Source organism: Zophobas morio, unplaced genomic scaffold, assembly GCF_036711695.1.
Source record: "Zophobas morio isolate AGI-343-1 ecotype UQ-CSIRO unplaced genomic scaffold, CSIRO_AGI_Zmor_V1 ptg000020l, whole genome shotgun sequence".
NCBI classification, from domain to species: Eukaryota; Metazoa; Arthropoda; class Insecta; order Coleoptera; family Tenebrionidae; genus Zophobas; species Zophobas morio.
The window spans coordinates 2,207,688-2,219,952 of NW_026972125.1; the positions used below are offsets into that span (position 1 = coordinate 2,207,688).

The 12,265-nt window shown below is 43.9% G+C and overlaps 1 protein-coding gene across 12 annotated transcripts in view; it reads right to left on the reverse strand.

Moving 5' to 3' along the window:
- LOC135131536 (tyrosine-protein phosphatase Lar) overlaps nucleotides 1-12,265 on the reverse strand; it is a 305,692-nt gene that overhangs the window by 34,221 nt on the left and 259,206 nt on the right. For 10 of the 12 annotated variants that reach the window (XM_064059324.1, XM_064059329.1, XM_064059319.1 and 7 more), the window contains 2 exons: nucleotides 5,864-5,902; nucleotides 297-428 (listed from right to left, as the gene is read on the reverse strand). In XM_064059324.1, coding sequence (XP_063915394.1) covers nucleotides 297-428; nucleotides 5,864-5,902 — 171 coding nt within the window. The remainder of the gene's footprint in view (nucleotides 1-296; nucleotides 429-5,863; nucleotides 5,903-12,265) is intronic. The other 2 variants (XM_064059325.1, XM_064059323.1) reach the window with 1 other exon arrangement.

Consider the following 12,265-nt stretch of genomic DNA (forward strand, 5'->3'; position numbering starts at 1 on the left):
CAGATTATTTATTTAAAGAGGCACAGCCGCCGTCTTAAAGGGCCGTATCGGCGCTTTTGCATTAAGGCAGAACTAAATGCCCCACTTGTTAAATTTGAGCGCCGATTACTCGCGAAAAGTATAGACAGCAAAGACGAAAGAATCGGAAACATTTTACCCGTCTACGTATTAACCTCGAATCATTCATGACTCAGTTTTGAGGCAAGCGTTGCAATTTCACGTAACGTTTGTTGTGATCAGTGTTAAATTTAGTTTCATCGGGAGTTGGCGAACTATTTGGAAATCCTTGTACCCACCTGAGACTCGCTTTCCGTTTTTCTTCCACTGTATCACCGGAAGCGGATCACCTCTGGCCGCGCAGTAGAAGGCCGCTATGCCGCCGGCCTTGACTTGGAGGTTGCGGGGCTTCATGGTGATCTCGGGAGGATCTGCAACATAAACAGTAACCGGGATTAAGAGGAGTCGACAACAGCCCGCACACCTGGGGGTAATCTCGCCGTTTCATAAAGCGCTTTAAGACGTTCAAACAGCTTAAGTGCGCGATTGTGGAATTCCAACTGGCGAGAGTTTGGGGATCGCTTTTTTCTTTTGATTGCGTAAATCTACGGAGACGGTGGAGTTCGTCAAAACGGAAAGTATTCGTGTTTCGCGCGGGGGGTTGCGAAACAAAATACTCGGAAATGAAAGGGCGCTACGCCCCCAAGTGGCGAATAAATATGATTATTATTAATTCACGAGAGAACGAATTCCGCACCGCTGAAAGACATTTCGACATGAATTAGCGTTCTCGAGCCCATTTTCACTCGAAATTGTGGTTATTAAAAACTAGCGGGCGTTCTGTTAATGCCACGGGCCGCAGCTCGTGGAAGTATTAGGCTAATGAGATGATTAAGGGGAAGTGGATTTTTTTTTCCACCCTTCCAACAGTAATCAAAAGTGGGTGTAATTAATTACAATATGGCAGGTAAATATTACAATTGTTTAACGATCCGGTTGCGTGCTTTGAATGTAATTAGGTGTAAGTTATCTACATCTGAATTAATGAAGGATGTATCCAGGAGTAGCGTACCATACACGTCCGATCGCGATAACGCGCACTAAATACGTCTGCTTTTCGGTCGAAACAATACGAGAGGGAAAATGACGAGTAGATTCTTCGTTTTAAAATGTAAATACGGACGATCAGTTGGGGAAAGTTGAAATTTAAAGTGCGACTGTCGCCCGATAACGCAATAAAAATATTCCCACGACGTAATAAATTCAAAGACAAGACCGAAAGTTTCGCGAACAAAGTTCGTTGCGAACCTCACTCCTACCAGAGATTATAATAAAATTTGGACCATTACCGTGAAAACGTTGTCTCATTTAGAAACATTCACCGAAACTCTTGTCGAGCTATCTGTTAATGCTTCATTTGCAAGTCGAACGATTGTGTTTGGTAATTTATTTTGCGCGCAGACACAAATTAAAACGTTATGCCGCGTTGGGAACGTCATCGGGAGGCAGGTAAGGAAACGACCGAGACGTATTTCTTCGAGGGCTTTTCCACAAGCGAAAAAGCACGCCCGCCCAAAAAAGATGCCCACCCGAAGTCAATCCTGGAACAAGTTGTCGAAGCGCCAGTACCACCACTTCTCTATATTTGGATCTATATGGAAGATCAAAGCCCCAACTGATTGGCTCAAGTTATGCAGCTTCTGAAGAGCATCCTCTATATTTCCAAAGATCACTATCAAGGACCCACGATCGTACTTTGGTGATAGTCCCAGAAGTTTTCAAGCACTACCTTCCTTAAGCATTCGGAGGCCCGAGCTCGGGGATCGGCACCCGAAACGCATCCTCGGTCCTCTTAAGTCGCTTCGCGCAACAATTGCAATCTGATACTGGAAAATATTCAGTTATGCTTAAGTCAATTTCTGTCCTCTTTGTCTCGTAATTTATTCCTCTTGCTCATTTACCCGCCCTGCCGCCACTGGCTGTCGCCCAGCATGACGGATTATTATTCACCTGACTTTGAATAAAGAATGGTAATTAAGACGTTGCTACTTTACATAATTACACTTGGCGTAAGGAACAATTCGCAAAGCTGTTCTGTTTGAAATTTCGGAACACGACAGGGACCGCCCAGGCCCGCGATGAGCGTCGTTGTGCCGTACTTTTGATTAATGTCACGTAATGACAGGGGAAATGGGGAGAACAACGCGCAGGAAAACAAAACGAGGTATGGCATTGTGCGCGATGCTAAGGGCACTTCGTCTTCTTGGCTGACGCTGGTGGAGTGGAGGAACGATTCGATATGACTTCTTCTTCGTGATGCTTTTAATTGGACAGGAGATAAAAGTACCTCGTATTCCATTAGGTGCTTCCTTATTTCATCATCCCGAGAGGACGGGGTGATCAAAATTCATAACCTGAGGGAGCTCATAATTGCCAGTTTTTTAAATATAGCTGCCCTTAACTCGTAGATGCAAGATTAGCTCCGAATGGCAATTGGAGAATCTTATCGAGCCCTCGTTTTTTTGATGTAATGTTTAGAGGTACAAACGATAAAATGGAGGTCGAAGTATCCTATCTGATTAACGAGCGAATTAAAATCGCATCAGGCCTGAGTCTATGAATAAATAACTAAAAAAACTGATTGAAGTAGTGGAAACGCAAATCGAACATGAAAGTCTCGGAGAAGTCATTACACCAACGAATTACCAATCTTCCAGCTTAAAGTTCATCCGACAAAAATTGCTCTTGCTCCGACATAATCGCGTCGTCGATTTTTCTCGATGAATTTTTTGTGTGAACTTTCTCGACGTATTTAACGTTTGTGCGTTCCGCCCTATCCCTTGTATGTAGATAAAAAGCCAACCATTTTAATTACCCTTCACGCGGGCAATTTCGGCGCCAACAAGTCATGTACATCCCCTAAACGCAGGTCTTGCATGAGCTGTCACTTGTAAAAACCGCCGACTTCCACGATACCTTCAGTGGCGTGCCGTACGTTTAATTGTCGACTTTCATGTCGGGCAATAAAGAAATGATAATTGCGGAATTAATTCTTAATATCGAGGGAATGCACTTCTCAGCATGCGAATTTTCCTTTGTTGCGAGCCAGTTCCAACTAATCTGCTCGCATCTACGACTCCCATTTTCCTTCCTCGCTTTAAAAATAACGCAATTACATCGTATGTGCGCGCGCTCCACTGCCCTTCTCGCTAACTTGGCCAAATTGTTGGCAAGTTTATTTGGGACAAAAATGTTACGGAATTATGCTAAAAGCCCTTAACACATTCTAACGCTGTGGTCGACTTCCGGACGATTTAGCCCGGATCGAAAATGGCGGCGCATGTGAAAAGTTTTCGGTATTATCGCAATTGTCGCGATAAACGAATATTTGCGGCGTTATATTACGACGGAAATATAATTAAAGATAAATCTTTACATTTCACACATGCCACAGTTGAATTCACGTAATTATTTTTGAAAGAAAGATTACCTTGGACTTTTAGATTATTTTATATTTACATTTTACTATGATTGATGGCGGGGAAATATCTGGATAATTATAACGGCCAAAAATTTGACGTTTTTTTGATTTATTTGCATAAGGCACGTTCGTTACAAATGTCCCACAACAATTGCGGGAAATGTGTCATTAACGTCATTTTCACCACACAAAAGAATCGTTTCTCGATATGGGCGGACGTTCCATTCTTTCGGATCGTGGGTTGTTCATTGTTGGTCATAATTATTGGGGGACGGCGGCGCCGAAATTTTTAGGTGAAATGAGCGTGTAGAGGAAGTTTACAACTTTAATGGAATTGCCGAATTTCTTAGGGTATAAAAATTTGTGAGGCAATTTCGTAATCAAAATTAAATTGCAACTAATTATCGCGAAATAAATTGCCGCGGAATAAATTCCAGTTATTTCCAAATTAATGTAATTTTCTGGAAAGGAAGTTGGGAAACTTACGACGTCAGCCATTTCAAACGGTCTTACTTCTTTTGCAGGATGATGGCGCCTATTCCATGTCGGTCGGTGATAGAAAACGGACAGCACGTCCTCGACTTGATTGGTCAACATATGTTCCGCCTCCTGAAGCGACTTTCGCCAATAATGCGTCCTTCTCTTACTACTCATACCCCGTGATTTCCCCCGCCATAATTCTTTTTATAAAAGAACTTTTGATTTTTCACAGGAAGGACTTTGGACACAGCTCGTCGAGGAGCTTAGTCGTCTACATTATGCTCTTTTCTCCACTTCTTTCGTTTTTTTGTTTCTTTATCGGAAATATGTTGATTGGCTAAATTCTTCGTCTTTTTTATTTTCCTACTAGGTGTCCTACTAGATCTTGAGGGGCGCTGTATCCTAGAAGGTATCAAAAAAAATGTTCCGTGTTCCGTTATTTCTCAACAGATCTTCACACGTTCTAGAAAACTAAAAGGCTGTATACTTCATTCCAAAAGTGCATCTTTAAAGCACTTCCAGGCCTCTTGTTTAGTAATTTCTCGTTAGGGGTCCGCGTAGAGCAGGAGGCCGAATCGTGAATTGACCATTTTTGAAAACTTCTGATCCTTCTGTTCGAAAACAAGTAGTCGATTAATTACCCCTCAACACCTGACAAGACACCTGTTCGAGCGTTCGTACGTGTCGTGCGAACTGGCACCAACATCATGATTTCGCCAAGCTAATCATAAGAGTGAATCAGCGCAAATGGAATTAGCAACGTGGTATTTGCCACTAATACGATTATTAATCAATTTGGTTGCATAGAACAAATTAACCACAGAACTATCAAACAGAGCGTATCGGAATTAGTTCCCATGGGATTGGATTAACCTACAGACTGAAGCAACAGACGAAACCGATTATTCTGAAAAAAAAAAACCACCGAAAAACAAACTCGTGCAGGGTCCAACTCTTGTAAAAATCTGTTACGTGGCTTTATTAAAAAGCGTGTCGTCTCCTTACCGCTATCGCCGGCAGTAGAAGGCGCCCCGAGGGTTATAATAGTGTTTGGTCAATTGCCGGTTGTTTGCGCAACTACTCCATTTCGACCTTTGATGTCGCCATCAAACGACAATACAGACATACTGGTAGTTAGCACAGATGCAAATAAAGGGAATGCTTTTTTCGAGCTCCGGGTGTTTGAGTGAGGCTGCACGCACAAAGGACCGTTTTGATGATTTTTTTATTCGGCTGCTTTTCATCGAGTTGTGACATTTATTTTGTCGGTGTTTCGCGTGTACACATTTTGTCGGGTTAATTGAAGGGTTGCGTAAATTAGACGTTATGTAAAGAGAAAAAAGTTCGGACGTAACGTCGTACGAACGCATCGCGTTGATTCCGTTCCGAAATGACAAATGGCCAACTTACGCCATTAGCGAGGAAAAATGGCCGGGACAAAGGCGGTCGTTTTGAATAAATGACGACGAATCGGTCAGAGTGGATAAATCGGCGAAGAGGGTAACGTCCGGGACATTTGCGTTCGTTGGTTCGCTCAGGTGGCGCCGTTCTCGTTAATCGCATCACGAATTTGCCGATATTAAGCGCCACCGGGGCACCTATTAGTCAAAAAATCGGACCGAATTATGCCGACAAGCAAAGAGAACAACCTGTTTACATCCCCCATTATTTAATTAAATGGAAAACAAAAGCTCCGGCGGACGTGTTCAGGTGATCGCTGTAGCAAACCGCACATTTCCATTTGTGAAAATTAATTGCCATCGGTTCTATTCATTACTTGGGGACAAAAAAAGCCAACCGGTGCACACAATCAAACAAATTGAACAGAATTAACAACGCCGCGGGTCGAGCTCGTCGTCATGTCGAAATGTATGCTTTTCGACGGCGCTCCTGCACACAACTTACGTGTTAAATATTGGATGTACGGAAAATCCGAATAATTTCCTGAAATTCAAACCTCAAGTTTAAAGAAACGCGCACCATAACGAACGCCGCTCAAGACTCGCGCCGGCAGACCTGCTGTTTCTCTCGAAGTCATAATATTGGCAACAAGAGGCGACCTCACAATCATACATCCCTTTCCCTTCCGAACGCGAAAACGGCACTCCATAATTCAATGTTTCGGAAGGAAGAAGAGCGTCCGTGCCTCGGCCATCTCCTGTTGGCTTCAATAAATAAAGAGATTTCTCGCGACCGGCGACAAAACTCGAAAAATACACCCCGACACACATATATCACAAATCTAAAAAGAGGGAAGCTTCAATATTTATTCAAAGCTATACAGAGCGACTTCTTTCTTCCGCCCTTTAAATAAACGATATCCTCTCCGGCACGTTTAAGATATTTTATTGACGATAATAAACGACGACGCCAGGTTCTGACACGTTAATCGCAGTATTTTTGCTGGGTGGCGGCGGCGGCAGCGGTGCGCACACCCTTCACAAGACGGAATAATAAATACATACCCATTCACGTATCAACGTGTTTGATAAATGAACTGTTCGGAACGGCAGGCGAGAGGGGGCGAGGTGCCGCTTTTTCCAGGACGTAATGATACTGACTGAACCGATAAATCGCGGAACGGACCTCCCTATTCATCATCGCCACGGGTTGTAAATTCAATGCCATCTTTATGCTGCAAATGACTTACCTGAACTGGGTGATTAATGGGACGACTTTTAATTGATATGCCAATTATCGGAAATCGATTTTTCAAACGGATCAACTTTCTTTGACTCGGTGTTTGTTTTGGCGTCAGAGAGACGGTTTCGACAATTAGCGGAAAATTCCAGCACGGAGACGCGATTTCAGGATTTGCGGCGGACGCGAACAACGAAGTCGAGTCACTAATTAAGATCCCTCAGGTCAGTCGTCGCAACGACTCGACGCCACTTTTGGCATATGCAGAATTCGAACGTCGGTGCGGCGGCCAGGATTCGGTCTGGTTTCCGCCGACTCGGTAATTAAGAGCAATCCGAGGAAAGCGTCGCAAAATTGGCGCAGTCGGTACGCTTTTGGTGCCGTGACCGGGATGCGGACCTACACGACGGCACCGATATCCGGTTCATCAACCGCGTATCAATTTTCGTGCAGACAATCTCATAAAGTTAAGCAGAAAACAAAGTTTGTCGGTAAAAACCCGCTCCGGCAAAAACAGCGTCTGACAATGCAATAACCGTGATTGAGGTATTTCGGTACGACCGTACGCCGCCTCGGCAACCGGATTAAATCCGACTTGCCGCATTTCTCCGACAAACGTCGAGTGTTACACATCAAATCCAATCAGGCTTTCTTGTGTATGTGCTGAATGGCCTTTAATGAGCCCCCGTAATTGGGGATCTAGCTTTCACGAGCTCGCTAAACTTCGAATGACCCGTTCGAGGTGCAACACAATCCCATTTGATTGCGACTTTTGACGGTGCGTAGAAAATCGCGTCAGCAAAAAGTCGAATATTAGACGATGAATTATTTATCGGCGGTGTCGAGTGCAGTATCGTCGACGTTTTCCCGAACGGTCTTTTAACGTCGGCCATAATCCAATTTTAGTGTTTCTTTCTCCGTACGCGTATGATGGACAAATCGAATTAATTCCCTTTTAAATTGATTACCCCGATCGGTCTTTTTTGTTCGAAGACTATCTGTATTAATGTTGTTGCATTATTAACGGCTCGATTCGCTAGTTAACGTCACGGAATGGATTGTTTCCGACAGGTGAATCGACGAAAAAATCGCCCATCTTTCTTCGGGGATTATCCGCGCCGAATGGACCGTAACCGAAATGTTGTTGAGTGGTTTCTGCCTTTAATCTTATGCAGAATGATCCTGCAAGAAAGATGGCGAGATCTGGTCGTGATAACGGCGTTTTTATTGTGACCTCCAACATGGTCCGCGCGTCTGTAAACATAACGGATAAGAAGGATCATAAATCACGATGACCTGAGAAATAGCTCGGAAAAATTTCAAATTGCACCGGGGAGAGAATGAAAGATGGAGGACTCTAAATTTAATTTTGATTGAAAATTGCGTGATGTGGGAGGCGGAACATAAAATTTCCCGCTGTAAAACAACAAATAAATATTTACGTTTGTTGTACGACGATGAAAGAATACGCTCCGGGGTGAAATCCGAAGAGAAATTGAACGGAGGGAGTGAAGGGTTCGAACCTGTGGTACTACAGTATATACAACGGTCTCGCTATTCTTTTAATGCTCGGCCTAGTTTCGTCGTTCAACTTTTAACAGGCGCAGAGATCTATCAAGGCGACAAGATGTCTCCTCAAAATTTATAACAAGCACTCGGCCACAATGCGGTCGCACAAAATTCAGAAGTGAACAAGTTTGGATGGTTCGCGCGGCCAAACAACAATCATCTCTCACGAACGGCCCCTTCGTTTCGCTCCCTTAGCGTCCGACATGTTTTATCTCTCCTTCGGTCCTTTAAACGCCGCCGATTGTTTCGTTCGTTTCGAAGAGTCGTATTAAATTTCTCCTAGTGTCGCCGTCGAGTGTTTCCATTGTGTTTTATCACTGCATGTGCGCTCGTTATTCGCAAAGACAAGGTAAACCGGATGACAATTTTATGTGTGGATCGCGGACTCCGAAGGGTTATAAAGTTGCAAAGGCATTGCGGCAGAGAGCCGTTTTTAAAAAACGATTTTTAATAGAGAATTGCCATTCGCCATCATGATTTCATGATGCAGACCATCTGGACTTTTACGATGCTCGCCGTCTCTTTCTCTTCGGCGAATTTACATTTTAGCACCGAGCGAATCATTACATTGTGTGATTTTTACGATTAATTTTATGTGCATATATGTATCTGCGACGGCTTCCATATTGCGAACCGATTTTACGACCCTTCCTGCAAGGGTAGGGGGATGTTCAATCATCTTGGAATAAAAATGGGCGATTGGTGACCGTATTTTCATATTAAACTCGCATACGCTTCGGAGTTATGACAGTTACGACAGGCTGCAATACCCTAAGTAGAGAGCAACGGAACGGTAGGTCCGGTCCGTACGTTCTGCCAATACTTCTTCGTCCAGAACTCAATTACGACGCGCTAAACGCTTCCAGTTAAATCGAACCCAGACAAATCGTCAGATAAAAAACCGATTAGTTGGATTCGATAGGGGGTGGTTCGCCGCGCCTATTCTCATTTTTGTCGAAGCTGTTTTCTCCGCAACATATTGGGTGTTTGAATTTAATTTCGAAGCGTATAATGGCCTACTCAGTCTACGCCGTAAGAAAACAAGTTTTATTAGGAAGCGTTTATTACCTGCCCCTATCATTTGCGGGCTTGTATGATGAATGAGATCGGTCGGAGCTTAACCGGGATAGATTTATGATGTTGGCTTAAAAATATGCGTCTAAAAACCGGCGGGTGCTGCCCGAATTTCACTGATAACTTTGATGGAATGAGCGCGATGATAGTGGATGAAGCTTAAGACAAAGAGAGTGGTGAAAAATGTGACACATCCATCTCGACGAGAAAAATGTTATAATTTTACGGGATCTTCGTCCGGATGCTCCTTTAAAATTGCCAGCCGGCTACCTACGTGAACGGAAAATTATACGCGCCCTTAATTAACGGGGATACGTCTTCGTTAAAAAAAGAGACGACCCACAATCGCCAACAAAACCCAATTAACGCATCCGTTGAGATGTCCGATTTAGGTTAGATTTAGAGCAGTATCTTATAACAAACTGTACTTGGTCTAAATTCTGGTCACGGCATTACTCTGTCAAAGTTCACTTTTTTCCGACTGTTGAACTTTTAATTTGCCTTGAAACAACTGCAAAAAAAAATCAGTCGTGCTAACTTGACTGTGGAGAGCCAGCCACTCCTAATACAAAGTGTACCCGAAGCACACAAATAATAGCTGGACTCTGTTTCTCAAGATCCAAGTCCTCAACCGAATTTATTCATATCATGCCGCAGAAGGTAAACAGTTTAACAAGTCGTAACTAATCCTGGTCGCGGCACCACCGGACCAAAATTTAAAGTCCGACATTCTCCTCCACACCATTACGTTCGCCTGCGGACCACCCTCCCCGCACAAAAATTTCATTCCTTGTCTCTTTCCTTCGGCGAGCAACAGGCGGACCACAATTTTCGAAACGTCACCGTCGTGTGCGTTCAACTGGTGTTCATAAAAACCCACCCACCCCCAGCGATGTGTATTTTGTAAAATATGTCGAGAGCCGCTGCCGGAATGTCAAAGGACGAACAAACAACTTAACTCGAGATCAATAGCAGCGTCCGGAAAAGAGAGCGCTCCGGTGTGCGACACCGCCAACGTCCCTGCAGTGCCATATATCAATTAGGGGGCGACGCCGTGGAAAAAAGCAGACACACACACACCCCCACGACGTAACATACACGCAGTGGGCAGATGCGCTTTTCACGGTGATTTAGGATGGGGTTGTTCTGTATCGGTGGTCGTCTGACAGGTGGTCCGATAATCTGCGATCAGGGAAACGTCGTTTATCTTCGTCCGGCGGCGGTTTTGGGCGAGGTCGCGGTTCGGATGAGCCGAATTAAAAACGAAAGACGGCACGCCGGCTTGGCGCAGGAAGGTATCGAGATGTCCACTTCGAAATTTTATTAATTAAGGAAGCTTTGGCGTTTTTACTGCAGAGTTATTAATTTAGAATTCGTTACTTAATTAACACAGCCGAAGTGATTAATTATGAAAGTATTAATTTTAGTTATCTTGCGACAAACTTAGTTACTGCGAGAGGTACGTCAACTTGTCGAAGAACCTAAAACAAACTTGGACTTTTATTGAAATTAATATTCCATGGTCCTACTGGCGAGAAGGAATACAACGGCACTAGGAACAGTAGTGGCACCTGAATTGGTAAACACCGAGTTGCAGCAGCTCTCTAAAAATTGCACAGAGCACTTAGACGTAATTAAATCTGTACAGAGGAGCAAATAAAGAACGGAAAATGTAGCGCCCGAGGAAAATGTGACGCAAAGGGCATTTTCACCTGCCATCGAACAGCTCGTGGCAACGAACGTCGACGTATGGTCGAATTAGCCGGTGTTCCTCCCGTGCTCGAGCGTTATCGGTTTCTCCTTTCATTTTTGGTCGTTTTCGGCGCGAGTTCGCTCCGAAATCGGCCCTTAATTCGGCGGCGAAGTGCAAGGAGGTAATTGGGCGCTTGTAAATGGATCGCTTGTCTAAAGCTCGCTCGAGACAAAAGGGTTTCTATCTTGCCGACCGAGTCGCCCGCTAATTACATGAAGAAACCATTGTTGCGTAAGGGTTTGTTCGTCTCTACTCGAGGAACAATTACCCAATTACCTTCGCCGCTTGCTTCCATCCCGACGTATACACCGCCGCCGCCGGAATTTCCTGCAATTTTCCAATTTTAATTTAGACGTTCACCCCGGGAATTAGCCTCTTCGTAACGCGTTCCTATCCGAAACTAATTGTCACATCGGATGCGTGAATATTTCATCGACTATGTGCACGGACTGTTGAGCAACGTTAAAAAGGAAGCTACCCCTCCGTCAAACTCTTTAATAATTCATCGGTGTATCCCCGGTAATGGCTTGCTCTCTCATTACGCTCATTAATGGAGTCCTTTTGATCTCACAGTCCTTGCACAAGTTCCTTACTGTTATGAAAATATTTACGTTTTTAATTCGATTCCAGCGGCGCGTAATGCCGTTGTCGGGGATTAAATGGTGGCTTTTTTCATCGCTGTTAACCGGATTTCGCGCGCTCCGGAGAGGCACATACGGACGGCCGCTTAAAAAAGATCCATTAGTTGTTACGACGACGGAGTTTTTATATGCTCGTCTTACGTTTATAATTTCCAGCTCAATTTTGACCCGAGATTAACTTCATGAAGAAACATTATCCATCAAAACATTAATTATTCACGTTATTTTATATCTCCTTTCGCGAGATCCCAGAGAAAATTAAATTTTTGACTTGAATTAATTTAAGGCGATTTGTTTGTACGGCCTGCATTAACTTTAATTTTTCTCTTACTCCCACTCGATTACGTCTTTCTTATTGGCCGGAGACGTTTTTTTCGAGAATGAACCTGAAAGGACACGGTACGTGTATACGAACTAACTCAGAGCAACCGAAGCTCGAGACTAGGAACACAAGGGGTAAAAAAACGTGTACAACATCAAAACGAAATGTGCTCAACTAAAGTTTCTGTCCCCGTCACTAACAGACTTATACTGTCGGGACCATCGTGGTACGAGTTTTTCAAGCTCGCAATTTTTTTTTCTACCAACATCCACATTTCACGTTGCGGAGTAGCGATAGTTTCATAGAGA